Source organism: Drosophila montana, unplaced genomic scaffold (assembly GCF_035044405.1).
Source record: "Drosophila montana isolate Dmon_TW-CO22-7 unplaced genomic scaffold, ASM3504440v1 contig_1624_1, whole genome shotgun sequence".
NCBI classification, from domain to species: domain Eukaryota; kingdom Metazoa; phylum Arthropoda; class Insecta; order Diptera; family Drosophilidae; genus Drosophila; species Drosophila montana.
The window spans coordinates 5150235-5171107 of record NW_026996559.1 but is presented as its reverse complement, the minus strand read 5'-3'; the positions used below and the strand labels follow the sequence as shown (position 1 = coordinate 5171107).

At 45.0% G+C, this 20873-nt stretch overlaps 3 protein-coding genes and 1 long non-coding RNA gene across 5 annotated transcripts; 2 read left to right on the top strand and 2 right to left on the bottom strand.

Moving 5' to 3' along the window:
* Positions 1-1072: 1072 nt before the first annotated feature.
* OtopLc (Otopetrin-like c) lies at positions 1073-14513 on the bottom strand. 2 transcript variants are annotated; one of them, XM_064699483.1, is made up of 7 exons: positions 14290-14513; positions 11350-13568; positions 5673-6446; positions 5466-5583; positions 4896-4992; positions 4651-4836; positions 1073-4559 (listed from the first exon to the last, which is right to left on the bottom strand). In XM_064699483.1, exons 2-7 carry the CDS (start codon positions 13311-13313, stop codon positions 3256-3258), a joined length of 4443 nt encoding a protein of 1480 aa, XP_064555553.1. In that variant the 5' UTR covers positions 13314-13568; positions 14290-14513; the 3' UTR covers positions 1073-3255. The 2 variants fall into 2 exon arrangements, with proteins under 2 accessions (XP_064555553.1, XP_064555561.1); XM_064699491.1 differs by having other exon boundaries at positions 5673-6443.
* A 2-nt stretch (positions 14514-14515) lies between these two features.
* LOC135440396 (uncharacterized) lies at positions 14516-18536 on the bottom strand. The gene is made up of 3 exons (XR_010438295.1): positions 17986-18536; positions 17464-17912; positions 14516-14617 (listed from the first exon to the last, which is right to left on the bottom strand). It is a non-coding gene; the product is annotated as an uncharacterized LOC135440396 (long non-coding RNA).
* Rab21 (RAS oncogene family member Rab21) lies at positions 15541-16598 on the top strand. The gene is made up of 2 exons (XM_064699513.1): positions 15541-15703; positions 15776-16598. The coding sequence occupies exons 1-2, from the start codon at positions 15640-15642 to the stop codon at positions 16399-16401; spliced, it is 690 nt and encodes a 229-aa protein (XP_064555583.1). The 5' UTR covers positions 15541-15639; the 3' UTR covers positions 16402-16598.
* A 126-nt stretch (positions 18537-18662) lies between the features above and the next one.
* Positions 18663-20599, top strand: FucTC (alpha-(1,3)-fucosyltransferase C). Its single transcript, XM_064699503.1, has 2 exons — positions 18663-19555; positions 19612-20599. The coding sequence occupies exons 1-2, from the start codon at positions 18804-18806 to the stop codon at positions 20045-20047; spliced, it is 1188 nt and encodes a 395-aa protein (XP_064555573.1). The 5' UTR covers positions 18663-18803; the 3' UTR covers positions 20048-20599.
* The last annotated feature ends 274 nt before the right edge of the window (positions 20600-20873 follow it).

Below are 20873 nucleotides of genomic sequence, written 5' to 3'. Positions count from 1 at the left end.
CATACATATATATATAATTATATGTATATATATATGTAATTCTAATTTTATACTTTGATTTGAATTTTTGGTATTGTTTTTTTCTGTTTTGGAAATTCTGTTTTCGGCTTTAATAACGTGAATATACAATAAAACTTCAGACTTGCCTTCAAATACGAACTCAAATCAATCAATCACACATACATTAGCATATTTGATTATGTTGTATATGTATTTGTTAGTTAATATTGAAAGCAATTTTAACTTAGGCTAAGTAAAAACTCTTTGGCATTGAAAAATATACAAGTCAATGTTTCGTAGATGAGGGAGCGGAGAGTACACAAATACGAATATTTTAGTAAAAACTTATGTTTGTTAAACGCTTAGTTGCACCTACACACATATATATTTATATATATATATGTATATATATTTACTCTATACCTTTATGGTAGACAAAAAAAAAATATTTTGGTTATCATTTCTTAAAAGTGTTTTACTCTTATGTATTTAAAAGTAGATTACATAGTTAGTTGTTGTTGCGTTACTTGTGCGTCTCTTATGCGATTCCCGTGAATCTATTTTTATGATTTGTCCTTCTATCGTTTGAGCTTACTCAATACTGAATAGTTAGTATAAAAACTCGTAAGTCTTAGCTATGAATTTGTGATGGGACTCGTAAATGGGAGGGGGGGGGGGGGGGGGGGGCACAGACAGACATACTAGTTATGTTTGCATGTGTATAAGTAAATTATCACAAGAACCTATAAATAAGGGTAAACGAAGCACTCAACAATTATTTCAATGCTTATAAAATAGTAGCCAATAGAACATCTAGTTTTCAATTCAAATATTTCAATTCAACAAATACAAACTCAGTGATTCATCGGCTAATGGCAACGAGATACGATTAATAAACGAGGAATTTCAACAATTAGGGGATCATAACTATTCGAAATTTACTTAAGAGTGCGGCAGATATTTAAGATCTTACTTAATATAAATATATATATTTATATATATATATATATATATATATATGTATATTTATGTGAATGTATATATTATATATGTATGTATATAGTTTGATATCAACAAAAATGTAGTTGTTGGCTGTTGTTGATCATGAACATTGGCATGTATATGTATATACTATATTTTATATTTTATAAACCTTTCTATATCATATGCTACTATGTAGTATAATATAGTTAATACTTTTCGTGGTTGTTTGACTTTATCGCTCGCATTTGGTGGGGTTTATGTTTTTCTCGCTTTATATTTAATATGCAAGTAGATGTATTTTGATTTCAATGAACTTAATTATGAATACGCAGCAATGTCTACGATAATATCCTTTATTTTTACTTTCATTATTATTATTATTATTTATTATGCTTTTGCTCGAGTATATCCATATAGAACGTTTTCAAACTGCACGAATGCCAAATATGTAGTTTAGTATCATATTATGTCGTATCGTGTATATTGTTAAATCGAACTCTTTAGGTTATAAGCATACTATATTTGCTTTACGATTCACAACTCGTTATGCGGCAGCGCCTTTCTCGGCGCTTCTCAGTTGAGCTACGTTTGTGTTATGTTGAAATTTCGGGCTGGTCATTAAGGATAAACATTCAGTCTCTTTAGAGTGAACATAAGTGGTATGAAAACTGTATTGTGATTCGTTCAAGTCTGTCATGGAAATTGAATATGGTGCAAAACTGCAAAAGCTATTGAATTTTTGATTGTTTTTACTGATGGGCAACTTTTAAGATCTGTTTTGGAACTTGTTATTTTAACTTTATGCATATGGGGCGCATCAACACACCATCATTTTAAAATATTAAAAAGATGCCCATTGTGAATAAACATGGAACTAACCTATGGGTATACGTGTATGTAGATATCTATTAAACTGATATCATTAACGATTCGTAACATTGTGATATTTTACCATACATACACACCTTAAAACACACGCAAACAGACAGACACATAAGAATGGAAAGGCCTTGCTAAGCATCCCAAGCATTTGGCTGGAGAGATCATAGAATCGCTCCAGAGGAGGCCCTTCTTTCATTTTTCGCTAGATGAAATTTTAGAGGAGGCCCCTCTACCATTTCATCCTAGATGAGATTCTAGACCAGTCCATTTCCCTATAGAGCAGATCTTTATTCCCTTTTCCCCTAGTCGAGATTCTAGATTGAGTCTAAGTGGCATCTCCTTCGCGTTTGCTCCCCGCAGAGTAATCGTAGAGTGGATGATAGGCAAAGTGGTTGAAAGCCCCACACTTTTCACGCGTTTAATGTGACCCACCCCATAAAAAAAGAGAAAAATAAAATACCCACACACAAGTTCTTTAGACACGAGACTTTAGCTTTGATTAGAAAGGACTTCACATTGCTTGTGGGGCTTCCTTAGCAATTTTTGTGGAATATTCGTTTAGGAATGTCTTTTAAGGGTTTACCTGCAATTATATACGGATTTCTATGTATATATGTATTACATCTTAAATATATATGTTTTCATTGCCATTTTTCCAACTTGCGGATATGTTTTTAGGTTTTCATTTTCATTTTAATTTTCTTGTTGTTGTTTTTTCTGTTTGGGCTAAATGACTTTTGCACCCGCTCAGGTTTAAATATGTTGTGAAGTTGACTCTCCGATGGTGGGTGTTGCTGTTGGGTGGTGTTTTTTTTCTTTTTTCGTAGTGGTTCCCTATGCTTGGTGGGTGGTGGTGGTGGTGGTGGTGGTGTTGGTGTTGGTGGTGGTGGAGGTCCTGCTGCGGGTGCTCAAGCGCTAAACAAAGTTGAGCTCATGGCCGCTCAATGCGTCAATGAACTCAAAGTGAGCGTAAACTCATTCGCCGTTTATGACGTAGACCGGACAGAAGGCCTTATCGGTGTTGAGGCTTTGCGGCGACAGCGCCCGGCCGTGGGCCCGTTCCAATCGACTGGCTGCGCTGCCGCCGCCCTGTTCGGCCTCGTCCAGCTGGACACGTGCATCGACATTAACGGCATTATCTGTTCCTGCTTCAGCGATGACATTGGCTCCGTCGCTGTCGCCGTTCTCGTCACCGTCGCCATCGCCTTTACCGTTGCCGTTGCCGTTGCCGCTGCCGCTGCCGCCGCCGCCGCTGTCCACCTCGTCGACTGTCTCGAGCTCGCCACCAGCCAGAGTTGTGGAGCAGTAGCAGTAGGATAGATTGGTCTTGAGATCCTCGCAGAATTGTTGCTGCTGCGCAATACTTTGAATGCGCGAGCGGGCGAGTTCTCACATATATGCCGGCTTTAGCTTATAGGCCCGCTTCCAGATCTCGCACAGGCACACTGTCGAGTGGAACCGATAGAATATGGCCAGCGGCATGGATACATGTGTTATTATGGTCCAGGCCCAGAGTCCGTAGAAGTTCAGCTGTATGGGATGCGATTCGGCTCGCGATTTCTCCAATGTGCTAATCGCCCACATGGCCAGATTCACCACCAGCATAAATGTGACTATTTCCCGTCCCGGCTTCTTGCGTATATGCTCCGGGCTGACCGCCTGCCGCCGGCTAGCGTCCAGTATGAACATGGTCTGGCATGCGGTCTGCACAATGGAGGCCAGCGCATTAATGGGTACCAGCATGTCATCGCTGCGCAGAGTAAAGTGTCCGGCGATTACCGTGAAGATGTTGTACAGAAACGAGCCCGTCTGCGCGCCCACCAGCAGGATGTCATCCAGGGAGAAGCTGCGATAGGCATCGTACTGCAGATGTCGGATCTGTATCATGCCCAACAGGGTGGCTATGGTCGCAGTGCCATATATGAGCAGCTCACAGATGGTTACCTCGGTGACCGCGAGAGCAACAAACTCCGGTCGAGAGATTAGCACAAAGAATATTATCAGCGAGATGATGGTCAGCACGAGGATCAGTATGCCCACAAACAGACCCTTGTGGGCGCGGGCACAATCCACGGAATAGTGGTGCGGTGAACGCTTCATCGGTGAGCTAATCATGTCCGGTCGTTGTGGAGTCGCTGTCTGAGGACGGGAAATGCTGCGCCACATCACATAGAGTATGGCGGCACAGATCAGCGAGTACTCAATGGTGCAGGGGAATAGAAAAGGAGAGGCGTCCTGCACCAAAGTGCCAATGATATTTGTGCGACGGCACTCGAAGATCTGATAGGGACCCTTCAGGCCACGTGGCACACGCAAATGTGCCGTCGGATCCGGAGCAATGACAGCATGGCCGCGCGAGTGGCCCGGTATGCGATGCGAAATGCGCAGCGTACGATTTTCCGGATTGTAAAATGTGAGTATTTCGTGCTTTGTCTCCTGAATCAATACGTTCAGCCAAACGGCCAGATTCGTGCCGATCATGTGCATCAGGCCGAAGCGTGCGATGATCTTGTAGCGATAGACCTTGATCTGCTCGTTGTTCAGAAAGATGAAGTACATCTGGATAAAGATGAAAGCCATGCGGGTCGCTGGCGTCAATGCGAGCAGCACATTGTGGCACTTGGTGTCCGGATTCAGCTCAAAGTACTGGCCAAACTCGAGGCCAGAGTAGATCATGCTGCCAATGCCAAATGCTGCAAGGTCCAAATCAAATGTTATACACCTGCTGCTCAACCTGCCTTCCCCCCGGCCAGAGGGTGGGAGCAATTGGAGCTGAATACTCACCCACAGCGCCCATGCGCAAATAGAAGCTGCCGTAGTGGTGCTGCCTGCCAAGCGGCGACAGCAGCGACGGACGACGCACTTGAATGGGCGGCGGTATGCGGCGATGGCTCGATGTGCTGTCCGTATCCGATTCATCCATGCTATCCGAGGCGTTCACCTTGGCCGCCGACTTACTGGGCGAAGTAGCTTCAAATGCCAAAGGTCATTAATGTCATGTGCGCCCAGATCCTTTGATTCTCACTTACCCATCGGCACTGGCAGCTTGGGACGTCCCCAAAGCAGTGTGGCGTACATAAAGAGCAGAAAGATCATGCTTCCAATGTACAAGTACAAATAGTAGACCTGGAGGAAAAGAAAAACAATCCAACCGGAAGTTGCAATTACATAAGCTATTGAAGGGATAAACGGAAGATGAAAGTTCAAGGAAAATATTTCAGATCAAGAGAAGAGCAACAGGCAAACAAAGAGCTATGAAATTGATAGCATAAAAGCGAAAAAAAAAGTATTAAGAAAACTAGAAAGAGACTACAAAGAGAAACGGAGTGGAATAAAGAAAATACTAGAGTCTTCGAGTGCTAGAAAAACTTGATAAAAGCGGAATTTACATATATGTCCTTCTATAATAATAATAAGTATTAGGAAACGCAGCCTCCAAAAAAGTTTTTGGTGAAAGGGGGAAAGAAACATAACCTAAGAAGGTTACAAAATAATAGGGATTACAATAAATACAAAGTAAATGAACGTAAAGTTGTTATGTTATTATGTTATTCTATCAATAATAAATGAACTTAACAATGGGGAAAGCACAAACTCACCTCATAGAAGGATGGCGGTATATAGGTAGAAATAACTTCGGCCATGGGAAAGGCCACGCCCATGACGACCAGCAGTTTGCCATAGAGTGCTGAAAAGAGTGTGGCCAGAGCATCGCCGCTGCCAACCAGATATTGATAGGGGAATGAAAGGGAAGATATTGATTAGACTTAAATGAAAATATTAGCCACAAAGTAACCGCTACTTACGCCTTGACGCGCGGCATTGGTGGATAGACAAAGGAGGGGCGATGGGTGCGCTTGATGGCCGGCAGCACCGGATAGTTGGTCAGCTGATGGGAGTGATACATAAGTGCCAGCTGGCCACCCTGTCGCTCTCTATCTGCATTGCTGAGCTGACATTCGGAGCTGCTGCCAGGCGATGAGGGTGGCTCAGAGCTGTCGCCACCGTGATCGCCATCACCATCGCCATCGCCGCCGACCAATATCAGGCCACTGGGTCCGGCGGTCTCCACATTGCTCTTGTGCGGCAAACTGGACTCGTCGATGGTAACGTGATGCTGCGAGCCGGAGCGTGCCGAAAGGCGGCCCGGCGATACGGCTGCCGCCACGTGTCCAGCCTCTACAGGAGCGGATAGCAGCGAACTGCTTAGTATGGGCGCCGCTAGAGGCACTGCGCGTCGCATATAGCTCGGTGAGCGTCCATCTCCATCCAGAGCTGATGCCGCCGACGACGATGGCGTATAACTGCTCGGCACTGTGGGCGTGGGCACGCGAACACTGTGCGTATGATGATTCTGATGATGCGGATGCTGGAACTGATGCGGCAGATGGTAATGATGATGGCTGCTCGTAAAGTGGGCACGCGGCTGGCTGGTCACCACCACGCTGGCCGGCGGAGTGGTGCCGGCAACGGAAACGGAAACGGGCTCCGAGCTGGGCAGCTGCGTTTTCTGCTCATCCTGATAGCTAAGCGTGGCCAGCGGTGGCTCCGGGGCGACAATGCTGTTGCTGCTGCTGCTGCTGGAAATGGAAATGGAAGGCATGGAATGTGGATCTCTGGATTAATAATGCCCGTAATAGATGTGCAGTCGCCGTCGCGCTGAGCGACATCGATTGACTGAATGCGCCGCCAGTTGCTGGATTTGCATGAGGCCCCCGTGCCGTTCTGTGAGCGCAGATTCGCGCAGATATTCTGCAGGCGCACACTTGGACGCAACAGCCACAACAGTGGCTTAATTAAATAATGGACCCGCTGTTGCCATGGGGTAAGCCAGCAGCTATGCATATATACATATATATATATATTATATATGTGCACATTACTAAATGCCCGCTATGTGCTATGTGAGCGCTTGACCGTTGGCCACTGCTCATCATTTCGGGTGCCAGACACTTCCGTCGTCGTCGTCGTCGTCGACATTGTGTGGCACTCAAGCGCAAAAAAAAAACAGCCTCAATTATACAGATAAATCAGATCACTAAGATCTGCACTCAGATCAGATAACATTTAAGAACATATCTTTGCTTCCATTCCCGAACTCTTGCTGTTCACTCCGATCTCTCAGCTTGCTGCAGGCCACTAAATCATCCAATCCATGAACTGTGTCATTGTCATTGTCACCATCTGTTTCCAGCGTTTTTTTAATTCTCCAGTCTATAGACTCCCACGCGCTAGCAATGTTTAGTGTGCGCCTAAATTGTGCTTAATAACAGCAGCAAAAAAATAGCATACAAAAAAAGAACTAATGAAAAACCCCCTCCATAAACCGCAGCTGGGCTGCCTACGTTGGCAATTGAAACTAATCTCTATATGCATATGTGTGTATAAGGTATACATATATATATATGTATATATATATAAATATTTGATATATAGCTAGGTGACGAAGCTGCCCGATTTATTCTCTCAGGCCTGGGGCGGCGACTCAATATTTGGGGCACTCCTGCACGGCGGGCGTGTAATTAAGGCTTAATGAGGCTGTCAGACAGGTGCCCAAATTCTTATTAATATTTTCCATATACAAATTATTACGACTAAAATTAAAATAATAAAATGAAGCTAATTTATGACGTCTATGAATTTTAGATAAAAACAGCGAATGCTTCCAAAACTATATCCTATAAATATCTCAAATACTAGAACGAATTTCCCTGCTGTATTTGAACCGGTGACTTCAGACTAACTAGCCCGACGCTCAGATACCTGAGAGTGCTTAAACTGCCAGCATGTTTTTCTCTTTGTGAATACAAACCAATTGACTACACAAACAAAACTTCTGTTGGATTTGATCCGGCGACTTCACACTAACTAGCTCGTTGCGCAGACACCTAAGCTCATCCACAACCTTTTCTCTGTGCGCACTTTCGAACCAAAGGAAAGTTTCAGTGTAAATTTTAGCTTCGCATCTCTCAGATAGATATTCATCAATCTCGAGTAGATCTCAAGCCGGCATAGTTAGATATAGACACAAAAATCATAAATTCATTCACTACCTTGTCTGAGGTTGTTCACACGAATCTTTGTTACAGGCTGCCATTCATTTGCATTCGCAGACACATTCACACTCGCCCACACATGCAGCGAACTTGCCTTTGAGTATGAATGCAACGGAATGGATTCATATGCATGATTTGTTTATATGAAATCTAGATTCAAGATTGTGTTTGAGTTAGAGCTTGAGTTTGAGTATCTATCCGCTTGGCACTCGAAAATATTGTCGAGCACAGCGGCACTTTAGTGGGAACTCATCCCATTATGGTGCCGCACTTGGTATTTGGATGAAGGGTACATAGAGCTCATACATTGCAACAAGTGTTGCAGAGTTTTGTGCCAGAGCTTATAAATAACCTTGACATCGGGTTGACTCTGGCGCGCTTCCAGTTGACGGAACACAGGCGTCCATCTAGCTGGCTGGCTGCCAGCCTGCCTGCCTGCCTGCCTGTTTTTTTTTTTTTTGCCAACCGGTGGTGGTTACTGTGGGTCATGCACTCAATCGCTCTTGTAATACGATTTCTATAGCGTGCTGCATACTTTATGGCGTTTCTGTCGGGGTTGTTAACCTGCCCGCAACTCGGCTGTTGCATAAATGGTTGTGCCTGTGCAGGAGGCAGGCCCACGCCAACCCCAAGCCGGAAGCCTGCTGGGAGCGGGCATGCATGTGGCACTCGCTACAAATGTTGCAACGTGCTTGTGGCACAGAAAAGTGCTGTAGATGAATGCAAGCAGAGGAAATTTAACTAATTCAGTGGTGCATAAAACTTATCGATAGTTTGAAGAAGACAGAAGTTTGAACATTTCAACTGTTATTCACATACTAATTAAAAGCACTCGTGGGGCATTCGAACTCGTTCCTAACTCATTCGTTAGGCCTTGTAATGCATTCGTAATGCATTCGTAGAGTGTTCGTAATGCATTCGTAACGTATTCGTAATGCATTCTTAAGGGATTCGTTAGGCACTCATAGGGTATTCGTGAGGCATTCGTAGACTATTCGTAGTGTATGTATAAGTAATTCAAAAGGCATTCGTAATGCAATTAAATGGCATATTTATGGCATTCGAAACGTATTCGTAATTAATTCATAAAGCATTCGTGAGGCATTCGTAATGTATTCGTAACTTATACGTAATGCATTCATAAGGCATTGGTAATGTATTCTTTAGGGATTCGCAAGGCATTCGAAAGACATCCGAAAAGCATTCGTAAGGCATTTGTAATGCATTCGTAGGGCAATCGCAATGCATTCGCATGGCATTCATAAAACATTCGTAATCTGTTCATTCGGCTTGTTTTACTTGCCGTTATTCACATGCCCATTCACAGAATATTCCAGTCTCGGGCATTAATTCCACACAAGGCACGCGCTGGCCTGGAAATGTCCGACTGCCGTCTGGGCAAACAAAACCACGCGAATGGAATGAAGTTGCTGAATGGGCAGCTATTTCCGGGTGACCAGCAGCTGCTGCTGCTGCTATAACGCCCTTAGCACAACAACAGCAAGTTTGAATTGACCCATTTTGGTTTGAGCTGGACTGCTTCAATATGGGGGCGTGGCAATGGGCAGATGTCGCCGCAATTGTGGCAATGCGCCTGCCGACGACAGCAGGTGACAGCAGCGGAGGACAATAACCTACAGCAACTTCTTTGTTGCGCAATTTGCTCGTGGCGAGCCAATCTACGCGGCATCTGCAGCTGCGGGCAACATGGCGTATGCGCATTAACCAAGTGCCGCAAACGCCGCGTGGGCCCTGTGCGGCCTCAATGCCTTCGCAACTTGTCAGGCTGTTGCACTGGAAACGTGATGTTTAATTAATGCAAACTGTAAAAGCGACTACGCTGCCATGTTACGAGCGAGCTGCCATGCCCAGCGAGGCGCTGGCTGCGAGCTGGATGATGGCGCATTTAGATAGCAGGCGTCAGACATAGGCCCCGGGCAACAAGCGCTGCATGCAACATGCGGCAAGTGTCGAGTGCACGAACTAAACAGTTTTGCTCGGCTATCAACAGCAACTAATGGTTGCAGACAACAAGCTGTCGAGAGCCTAGGCAATGCTTATGCAATTGACAAAGGTGCAAGGGAATGCGGCGATGCCAGTTTTATGTAGAGGGTGTGTGTGTGTGTGTTTGTGTGTGTGAGTGTGAGTGTGTATTTGTGCATGTGTGCCTATATGTTACTTAAAGTGCTTGGCAAGCAGGCAGGCTCGTCATAATAAAACCAGAGCAGAGCAACACAACAGCCAACAGATGGTTTAGATAGATAGCTACCACTCGAGACTAAAATCGAGAGCCAAAGTTATGGAGCGCAAAATATCAATTTGTATTCCTTAACAGTCTAACGAAGAAGATAAAAGAAATGCATATTAGTATACCAGGTGACTGGGTAACCGAGCTAAATGAGTTATGCGAGTAGCGCGGCCAACCTAATGAGAAAACCGCATCCACAAGCGTGGAAAACAGGTGGAAAACGCAATCTACCTGACGTTTAAAGCCTGGCTGGCTGACAAAACTCTTAAAGTTGCCTTCATCAAGGTTCCATTTTGAATTCAATCACATTTGACTACATATGTTCATGAATACAATCATATTCAATGTAGCTCGGATTAGAATTTGAAACTTTCCTTTGGAATTGCATCCCAAGTTAACTTTTTAAAATGGAGAGGAGCTAGTCCTTACAATCGGTGACGATAACCCAAGCATATGGACCAACTCCTTTTTAAGGAATGAAAGTTAAACTGTGTTACCTTACGGCCAAGAAGAAGACGTTAATGAGACTGCTTCGACCTGGGGAGTCATAGCTCAATGTCATTTAATGGATTCTTGTAGGCAACTAAGAGATCTTAATATCGCCCCATTATGTTTATGGATAGTGAAACACTTTGCAATGAGACAAATCCTAATCCGCTTATTATCTCTTCTTCGTCTCCGGCCAAAGGTTTTAATGAATCTATCATAATATCTTCAATTTTAGTATTGTGAAGATTATTATGATTATTTTTATTACTATTATCAGAACAGCCAAATTGATAAGTAGCATCCTCTTCTATTTATAGGCTATGATGGGACATGGGAATTCGGACCCTAAACTTCGTTGTTGAGGTATTTTACAAATTTAATCTCTTGGAATGTAGCATCCAAGTCGCATTTATTGCATTGGCTAAAAAGGATATATTTTTAATAAGAATATGCGTCAGGCAAATAGCAAAAAATAAAAATGTTTATAGAATATAAAAATTTTGTGGAAGTCTTTTTTCTTGCTTTTAAAAAAGGAGGAATTTTTTTTTTGCTGATTTTTTTTTTAATGATATAGAGTCTTCTAGTCGAGCCCTCTCAACTAGAAAGAATGAATATCGTGAATGGAATTTATGGGGTTAAATGTGGTTGGAATGTGTTGCGTTCCAAACATTGAAGCGGCACTCTGCTTACCTGGCCTGGTTCTTGGCCACGACTGGCACTGTGGCAACGGCTGCTGCGGCTGTCTCCGCCAGCTTTGGTGGACTGCTGACCAGCGGGGGGCTGCAGACGCGCGGTGGCGTTGTTATGCGCGGCGGACTGTGCATTTGCCGCGGTGGGCTCTTGGCCAGCTCGGGCGGCGAGCTGCGCATCAATGGGGGCGAGGGCATGGCTGGTGCGCTCTCGCCTGCGGGCGGGCTCTGGACGCGCTCGGCGCTGCGCTGCGATGACCTATGCGATAGCGCTGGACTCCTCTCCGAGATCGAGGCCTGCGATTTGTGCGATGTCTGTGACTTGAGCGATGCTTGAGGGGAAAGCACCGGCACCACGGCTGCAGCAGCGGCGACGGCTGCTGCAGAGGCAGAGGCTATAGAACCTGTACGGGAGCCGGTCCGTGACCCTGCGTGCGAGCCCGTGCGTGAACCATGCTGGGAGCTAGTGCGGGAGCCAGCATGGGAGCGCTGACTGCCGCTGCGACTGGGCACACGGCCGTCTGACTTGGGCGACCCCAGACCTGCGTTGCCAGCGGCCATGGCTGCTATGGCGCCAGTGGTGGACATGATGCCACCGCTGGCAATGCTGGCGGCTCGGGGGGAGCTGATGCTATCGCCTGGCTCATCATCGTCGGCATCGTCGGCGTCGTCGTCGCCCACATTGGGAGATGTTTTGTCCATGGACAGTTCATCGGTTTCAACCTTGGTTAGGTCTTCTTCATCAGCGTCGAGCGACTGCAAATTCTCTTGCTGCTGTTCATCACGTTCATCCGCATCCACATTGATATCCTCCAGACCTGCCGGCGGTGGCGGTATGAAGCCATGTCCCAGACTGTCCTCGTCCAGCTCGGCAAAGTGCTCTGGCGGTGGTGCAATTATCGAGGATGCCGAGTATCCATTGCTGGGCGGTGTGGTAATCGTTGTTGACTCATCCTCATTGTCCAGGGATCTGCTGTACTCCTCGGTGGCCAACTGCTGACCACCGCTTACCAGCTGCTGATCCGGCTCTGGCTCCGGCTCCGGTTCCGGGTCTGGTCGTGGTTCTTGATCTTGATCCTGCTCCATTCCCTGGGGTTGCTGCCTAACAATGGGCTGGGAATTTGGCTGCGACTCCTCTTCGCTCTCGGACGAGGGCGTTAGGGGTGGTATCTGACTTACGTGTTGCGCTGGTGGCGACACTATCTTGCAGATGTTCAGCTCCGGGCACAGCGGTGGCGTTGCCGGCGGAGATGGAGATGTCGATGGTGATTTAGTTAAAGGGGGCGTGACGCTGCCCTGCACATACGATAGATTCGAGGGCAGTGGCGGCAACGGTGGTGGCGGTGTCGATTTCTCCTCGTCCTCATCTTCTTCTTCCTCGTCATCATCATCATCGGCATCATCATCGGCATCGGCAGCATCTTCCTGCTCCTGCTGCTGCTGCAGCTGCATAGCTACTGATGGCTCAATGACCGCCTCCTCGGCATCGTCTGTCTCCTCACCATCGTCGTCATCGGTGCGCAGTCCAGCATCATCCATGGGCGACAGTGGCGGCGGCGGTATCAGCTCCAGTTCGAGCACAGAGTTGCTGGGCGAGCCGGGAGGTGAGTTGGCCTCCATGCTGAGCTGCTGCTGTGGCGGCGGCGTTGGTGTTGGCGGCATATCATCCGTCTCCGTTAGCGTCGGCAGCGGCTGGCCAAGCAGCGTTGTTGGCGGCGGCGGTGGTGGCGGTGCCACCAACAGCAGCATCTCCTCGCTCAACGGGACTGTGGGCAGCGGCGGCGGCAATGCCATCTGGATTCCAGAGCTCGAGGCGAGCGCATCATCCAGATGTGTATTGCTGTTGTCCACATCCTCGATATCCGAATCGATGCCCTGCGCAAAGTCCATATAGAAATTGTCGCGTGAGTCGCTGGAGCCGCGTCGCAGTTTCAGCGACAGCGACAAATCCGGCGAGCTATCCATGCTCGCTTTTCACTGCCTGTGCCTGCTTCGACTGTTCCTGGTCCTGTTACTGTTCCTGTTTCTGTTCCTGTTTCTTCTGTACCCCTGTCTCTCTCCCTGTCTCTCTTCACTCTGCTTTCAAATTCCTTTATTCGAGCTGTGAATTGTTTTTGTTTGCCCTTTGTCCTTTTTGCCTGTTGGCTTTTGTTATTGTTCCTGTTGATGACGCTCTTCACTTTATAGCGCTAACGCGCATTTTGTGTATCCTGTGTATCCCTAGAAATGCAAAAGTTACAGCTACACACACGCACACATACGCACACGCACACGCACGCACACGCAGGAAGAAAAAACTTCGTCAAAAGCCTCTCTGTGTTGCAGGATCGGGGCGGCGGTGTGGGGCGTGGCAATTGCATTTGCTGCGCATTTGGCCTTCTACGCCACAACTGCTTTGCGTATTCGTGTGTGTGTGTGTGTGTGTGTGTGCGTGTGTGTGCGAAAGTTCGTAATATGAAAGACGCAACAACAGCAACCCCGAAAGGGCAAGCGGAACTGCTAAGCAGACAAAAATATTGTTGTTCCTTGTACGTTTGCTGTTTGTTGTTGCTGGTTTACGCTTGTTTGGTGCGCAGTTGTTGTTGACTTACTGACCAAATACACACACATATACACACACACTAACACACTAAGGCAGCTACCGATAAGCGATAGCTGTGGCTTTTGAATTCTAACGGACAGCACAAAAACTTTATGTATGCCAAATGCGAAGCCGAAGCCGACGCCGACGCCAACGCCAACGCCGAAGACTTGGCAGCGCCTTCACAGGAAACCACCGTGCGTCTGTATGCGTGTGTGTACACCAAAAATAATGCGTATGCCTGCGTGTGTTTTTGTAGGGCAGGGATTTGGCTTCTTGTAAACTTTTTTTGCACAGCAAACTAAAGCGCAACCGTTAGTGCAGCTAACTTGAAAATACCGTTATTTAATATTTACTAACAATTTTTTGTTGTTGTCTTTATTGTTGAATATTTTAAATATTTCAGTTTTAGTTGTATTGCAATTAAGGTTGCCGATACCGTTACACATTCACGTTAGCTTCGTTTTCTCAACGTTTCGGTTCGGTTTGTCTCGGTTCCGGGTTTCTGGAGGCACACGGAGCGCGCCTGACGCTGGGATTTTTCGATTCCTGCTGCGGCGGCACTTAATTCTAGAATGAAACGCCAGCACGAGACAAAGCTGCGCCACTGCCGTTGTCATAGAAAACAGATGCCACAGCCTCTCAGCCACAGCTAGTGCCAGACCCAGAGCCCGAGCCCGAGCCGGAGCTGTAAGCAGAGAGAGAGAGTGAGCTCGACAAATGAGAGCAAAGTGGATGGAGTAAAAAGAGAAAGAGAAAGGAGGAAAGGAAGCGAGAGAGAGAGAGAGAGAAACAACGAGAGTGATAGCTGCTGTGTACAATGGTTGTGCTGAAACGAATCATGAATGAAGAGTAATGTTCATGGAGCATCCACATGAGCGGCCCACTGTAAGTTGTCTATGGTCTCTCAACCTCTTCGATCCGGGAGCATGTTAAATGCGGCACTGCGTAGTGACGCCTCAATTGAGAGCAGAAGTAATATGAAAAACAACAACTACAGCAACTACTTGGTCAAAGCGTATGTGCGCACGCCTCCAGACCCTTGTAAAGTGTGCCGGAATTTCGCAAATTTTGCGCGCGAGAGAGAGCGTATTTGGTGTAAGTAGGAAGCCGTCATGATGGTGTAATACGCTTTTAAATTATTATTAATCAAATAACAAATAAAGAAAACTATTATCAAACTAGTTATTTTCTAATATTTGATATATGAAATATACTACCTACCTGCTAATTGTAAATCAAACCTCGCGCCAACTTAGTGTTGCAAAACACGATTTCAAATCATATCGTTTGCCTTAAGTAACGCATGTATCGGTAACTTTGCCGATATTTTTTGGTACATAGCTAACTTTTTAGCGCTTAAGTCTTTTTATCCCCCTTTTGAGCTCCATAATTAATTTGCTGCTATTCGTTTTTTATATGACAGATCCATATTGGAATATTAATTAAATTAGTGCCGCTGTGGTTGTGATGTATCCCATATGTTTAATGGCAAAAATTCTCAATACTATCAGCTTTGATGCCTGTCATAATTATCGACAAGCCGCCACAATTTATCGGCGATTAGCGTGCAACTCCTCTGGACAATTTGACAAAAAAAAAGAATATATATATATATATGAAAATAAAATCAATTATAAAATTCCAAGTGTGTCAGAATAACTCAATGTTTCGGAATCGCATATTAAATTGCAAACGAGTGGACCTACAATGAGTTCGCGCAGAACGGGTGCTGGGCCCACGCTCAACTTCAAAGCGGTGCTGCTAGGCGAAGGTGAGTAAACCTCCAGTCGCAATTGGACGCCTCTATGGTTTTTATATTTGTAAAGCGCTGCGCATTTTGCAGGCTGCGTGGGCAAAACATCGCTGGTATTGCGATACATGGAGGACAAGTTCAACACACAGCACCTCAGCACGCTGCAGGCTTCTTTTGTGACCAAAAAGGTAACACTGCCAGATGAGCAACGCGCCCAGCTCAATATTTGGGACACAGCCGGGCAGGAGCGTTTCCATGCATTGGGGCCTATTTACTATAGAGGCTCGGATGGCGCATTGCTGGTGTATGACATCACCGATCACGACTCCTTCCAAAAGGTCAAGTCTTGGGTACGCGAACTTAAACAGATGCGAGGCAGCGAGATTGCGCTGATTATTGTCGGCAACAAGACTGATCTTGAGGACCAGCGCGCCATTAGCTATGAGACTGCACTGCGCTATGCGCAGACAGTTGGCGCACAGTACGTAGAGACGTCCGCCAAGGAAAATGAGGGTGTCAACGAGCTGTTCGAACTGCTTACCCAGCTAATGGTGGAGCATTATGGTAGTAAGCAGCAGAGCGATACCAATGCATTGCGATTGCAAAATTCCAGATTGGCGCCCAATGCCGGCGCCATCAGCATCTCGGATGACGCCGAGGCGGATCAAGAGAATGGCCACGCAGCCGCCGCACACCGATCCTGCTGTGGCATCTAGGCTGCCTGTCAGTCGTCTATTGTGATAATACATATGTACTAGTAGATCTGTAATCGATGTGTATTTGTATATAATACGTGTATTTATGTATCCCCTATACCATATAGTACCATTTACAATGTGTTGGCATGTGTAGATAAGTACGATGTTATGAATTACCCATTTTGAAGGAGCACCCAAAACTATGGTTCAGTATATTCTTTTTTTGTTTTTGTGTAACTCGTTAGTTTCACTCTTGTTTTTTTTTTTGTACTTTTGGAAATTGTTAATTAAATCTTTCTGTATGCAACAGTCTCTTAATAACTTGTGAATTTGTAAATTTCGTGTGTCTGCGCGTACTTTATATCTACAAGTATGTAGCGACAAGAAGGTTGAATAATCTGCAGGCGCTATTAAATTCACAAAGCGTCTCGTGACTTTTCATAATGGTTGCCATTTGAGACAAACAGCTTAAATACTCTGTAACAGGCATTGTAGAAAATTGATTTGGGGTTATTTAGTTGTATTTTAGGTACATTATACAAATATATTATACATAAATAACCTTGAGAGCTTATTAAAATGAAATCATTTTATAAAGGTACTAAATATATTTTAACTATTAACCTAGTTGAGTAATGGACTTTGAATTAAAGCCCGAAAATGTTTGTTTAACATTTTATAAGATTTAAAAGTACACAGATTGTACAGGTATTTCTTAAATTTACTAATTATTGTTTGTTAAAATGTTCATAATATGATATAAGTGAAAAAGAGCAGTCGAGTATTAGGAATTTCCAACATAAATTGAGCGAACAAAATTAAAGATTCCAAGAAAGTTAAGTTATTATATATGCATTATAAAGAGTTAAAACTAATTGAAAAAAAAAACAATATGAATATTTACTGACATTGTGGCCAGTGGGCCATCATTGGGAGCTAATTTAAAATTCTCCTAATTGCATTGAAATGTTTTTGCACAAGGTTGAAATGAATGCAATACATGGACGACAGAAGTCCATTAGGGTAATGAACTAATGTTGTCAAAAGATTGCGCTTCAATTAACTAAATTCGTGGCTTACCAAATTAAACACGCTTTTCCACACGGGCATGTCATTTAACTAAAATGCGATATAACATGCTATTTGTATGTACATGTATGTATATATACGGCATAGAAAGCCTTGTGTTCAAATTCTCAACTGTCTTGTTATTAATGCATAGTCAGCTGCCTTTTCATTTGGTGCGCTTGTTACAGGTGAAAAGCGCCTACCTAGCCGCTAATGGAATTGCTGTGGCAACTGTTTTTGAAGCACGCGGAACGTCGACACTGCGCCAAAGAATTAAGATTCAATTTCTTGGGTCCTTTTCATTTACTTGTAATCATTGCATGGAAAATGAAGCCGCTGCTCCTGATCTTAAAAACGGGTCTTGTCTATGGATTCGTTACGCTTTTCGCGCTGCTCTCGCACCTGCTGAAGAGATCAATTCGGGCGCTGCACTCACTGGGCCAGCCATGAGCCAGCACAAGCTGCGAAATAGTCCCAAGTAAATAATCTAATATTTTCTGTGAAACTTATTTTAAAATAAATATTTGCATTTACTAGATTGTAAATTGCGAACTCAAGCTATTTGTTTAATTAACTGCGCATAGGTCATATTTACTATAATTTAGAATATAATTTATTAAACTCAAATGATGTATAAATTTAAGTGTACTTATTTTTGTATGGAGAGCCTATAGCTATGTATTTGAAAAATTTGGTATCAAAACATAATCAGAGCCATGTTTTACATATGCAACTAAAAATTGAATACTACTTCATACGCTTTCGAGGGATTCACCCAAAGGAGAGGGCTGCGATCGAGATCCCCGATAAAGTGCAGCAGTACATTTAAGGTATATACTGATACATATCTATCCACATATCCATTAGATAAGCTAGTCTTAAGTGCTTTAGAATGGAATAGTGTTACAAAATATCAGTCTAACATTCTTTTTAAACAGCTCCGGTAACATAACCGTCTGGATGACACCTGCACACACGGCTCATCTGCTATCGGGGCCCGGCATAGCTAGCTATCAGCGCCATGTCGCATATAAATCTTTTTATCAGCTATCACTGTGCCGGCACATTGGGCCAATATGTGAGTACATTTGCTTATTATTGGCACAGCAATCAATAATGCCTAATCGTCAACACGTTCACAGGTAGACTGCGTCAGACCGCCCGACCACGATAAGGGCAAACACAATTAGGCCATGACACCAAAGAGGCACACAGGCGAGAACGGCCACTAATCGCTGTTAATCAATTGGTGGGGCGCGCACTTGGGCCTGGGCATGCTATCTAACGACCATGGCAATTGCCGATGACCGTTCGAGCGGGCTGGTTGTTGGGCCAACTAACGTGGCCGCAGAATGCGCCTGCAAACGCGCCGCACGCTGACGTTGCTGTTGCTCTGCCTCTTCCTGTTTGGAGCGCTGATTTACAAAATAACCACCTCACCGCTTGTGGATCAGAATGGCATATTGCGTGAGTATCTGGAGAAGAGGGCGGCCACGCGGCCAGCCACGCGTTCCATTTTGCTCTGGAGCAGCTTCTTTGGGGATAGGCGTTGGAAGCTGCCGTTTGATGCGCTGGGACCGCAGCAATTTCGGGATGAGCTCAAGTGCCCAGTCTATCAGTGTGAGCTGAGCAATCGTCATGACTTCCTGCCCAGCCTGGAGCTCTACGATGCCATCGTTTTCCACGTGGCACAGCCGTTTCCGCTGCTTAAGCCGCTGCCCGCACGGCGTAGTCCGCATCAGGCGTATGTCTTCGCACTGATGGAGCCACCGGGCGAGACCAAGCACCAGCTAAGCGATGAGCTGAATTTCTATAATCTAACAATGACCTATCGGCTCGATTCGGACATTGTTTGGCCCTATGCCCAGCTGCTGGATATGGAAACGGGCGCACCAGTGGCGCCTAGTCTACAGCCGCATTGGCGTGAGCCGCCGGCGTTGGGCAGCTGGAATGACAGCACCGTGTGGCGTCTGTGGCCAACGAAGACGAAAATGGCCGCATGGTTTGTTTCCCACTGCAAGACGCTGTCAAAGCGCGAGCAGCTGGCTGCTGCACTGCAGCAGCACATCCAACTGGACATCTATGGCAGCTGTGGCAACCTCAAGTGAGTATTCAACTAAATCCAATGCCGGCATAAAGCTAATCCAAGTCTTCGTTCAGCTGCGCACGGGGTGATCCACGCTGCGATGATATGCTGGACACGGATTTCATGTTTTACCTGGCCTTCGAGAACTCGCTGTGCATGGACTATGTAACCGAGAAGCTATATGCTGCACTGCAGCGCCACATTGTGCCCGTCGTGTTTGGCGGCGCCAACTATACACGCTTTTTACCGCCGCATTCGTACATCGATGCGGAACACTTCGACAGTGTGGAGCAGCTGGCGGAGCATTTGCGTTTTGTCGCCGGCGATGTGCAGGAATACATGAGCTACTTCTGGTGGCGGCAACACTACAAACTAGCCAACAGCTCGCCATTCTGTGAGCTGTGTGCTCGGCTCCATCATCCCAGCTGGACGCACAGAACCCAGATCTATGGCGATATACGGGCCTGGTGGTTCAACAGTTGTCGCCTCTCGTCTCACATACGATTCTGAGGAGCGCAGCAATAGCCGCCACATGAGACTGAAAGGAATGCAGCTATATGTGTAGCAATTTGTGCAAGCGAGTCGGAATGATAAGATAACGATTAAGGATGGAGCAACAAATGGATGGTATTTCGGTATATCGTTATATATACTATGTATGGCCATAATACCATTAGCTTTAAATTGCGTGTCAAAGGCGTACTTCACACGCCCATTGTACACACAATTCTCTCCAACTGGTTAATGCTGTCTTTGTTTACCTATCACGTCGAGCTCTTGAGTTTCCATACATATGTACATGCATAGTTCCTTATCACTATTTATACACTGATAAGAGGCATTATTTACACACATGTATATAGGTATGTACATATGTATATACATATGTTGTTATTTTGGGGTTGTAAAAACTTGCAACTAATGAAACTATACCTGACTTTGTATACCTGCTTATTAGTGGGGTAAACTAGCTCAGTTGAATATGATACAGCATTATCTTTTATGTATATCTGTGCGCCATAAAGTTCTACTTGTATGGTAGAGATAAATATATACATTTAATATGCCTTCGACTGTTATTCGTATAACTCATCTTAAGTCTATAGTATATATACTTTGGTAGTTAAGTATAGAAAATAATAGTTAATAACTTTTGCTTGCCTAAAATCCAAATATTTACTTGCATATAAAGCAAACTAAGAATATACAATACAATAAAATTAAGGTCATAATCAAATAAACCTTCATATTTCAACTGAACTTGAATATTATCCACATCCTGTTGCAATACAATATATTATTTGATATATTTAGTTATAATAGTAATACAGGAGGT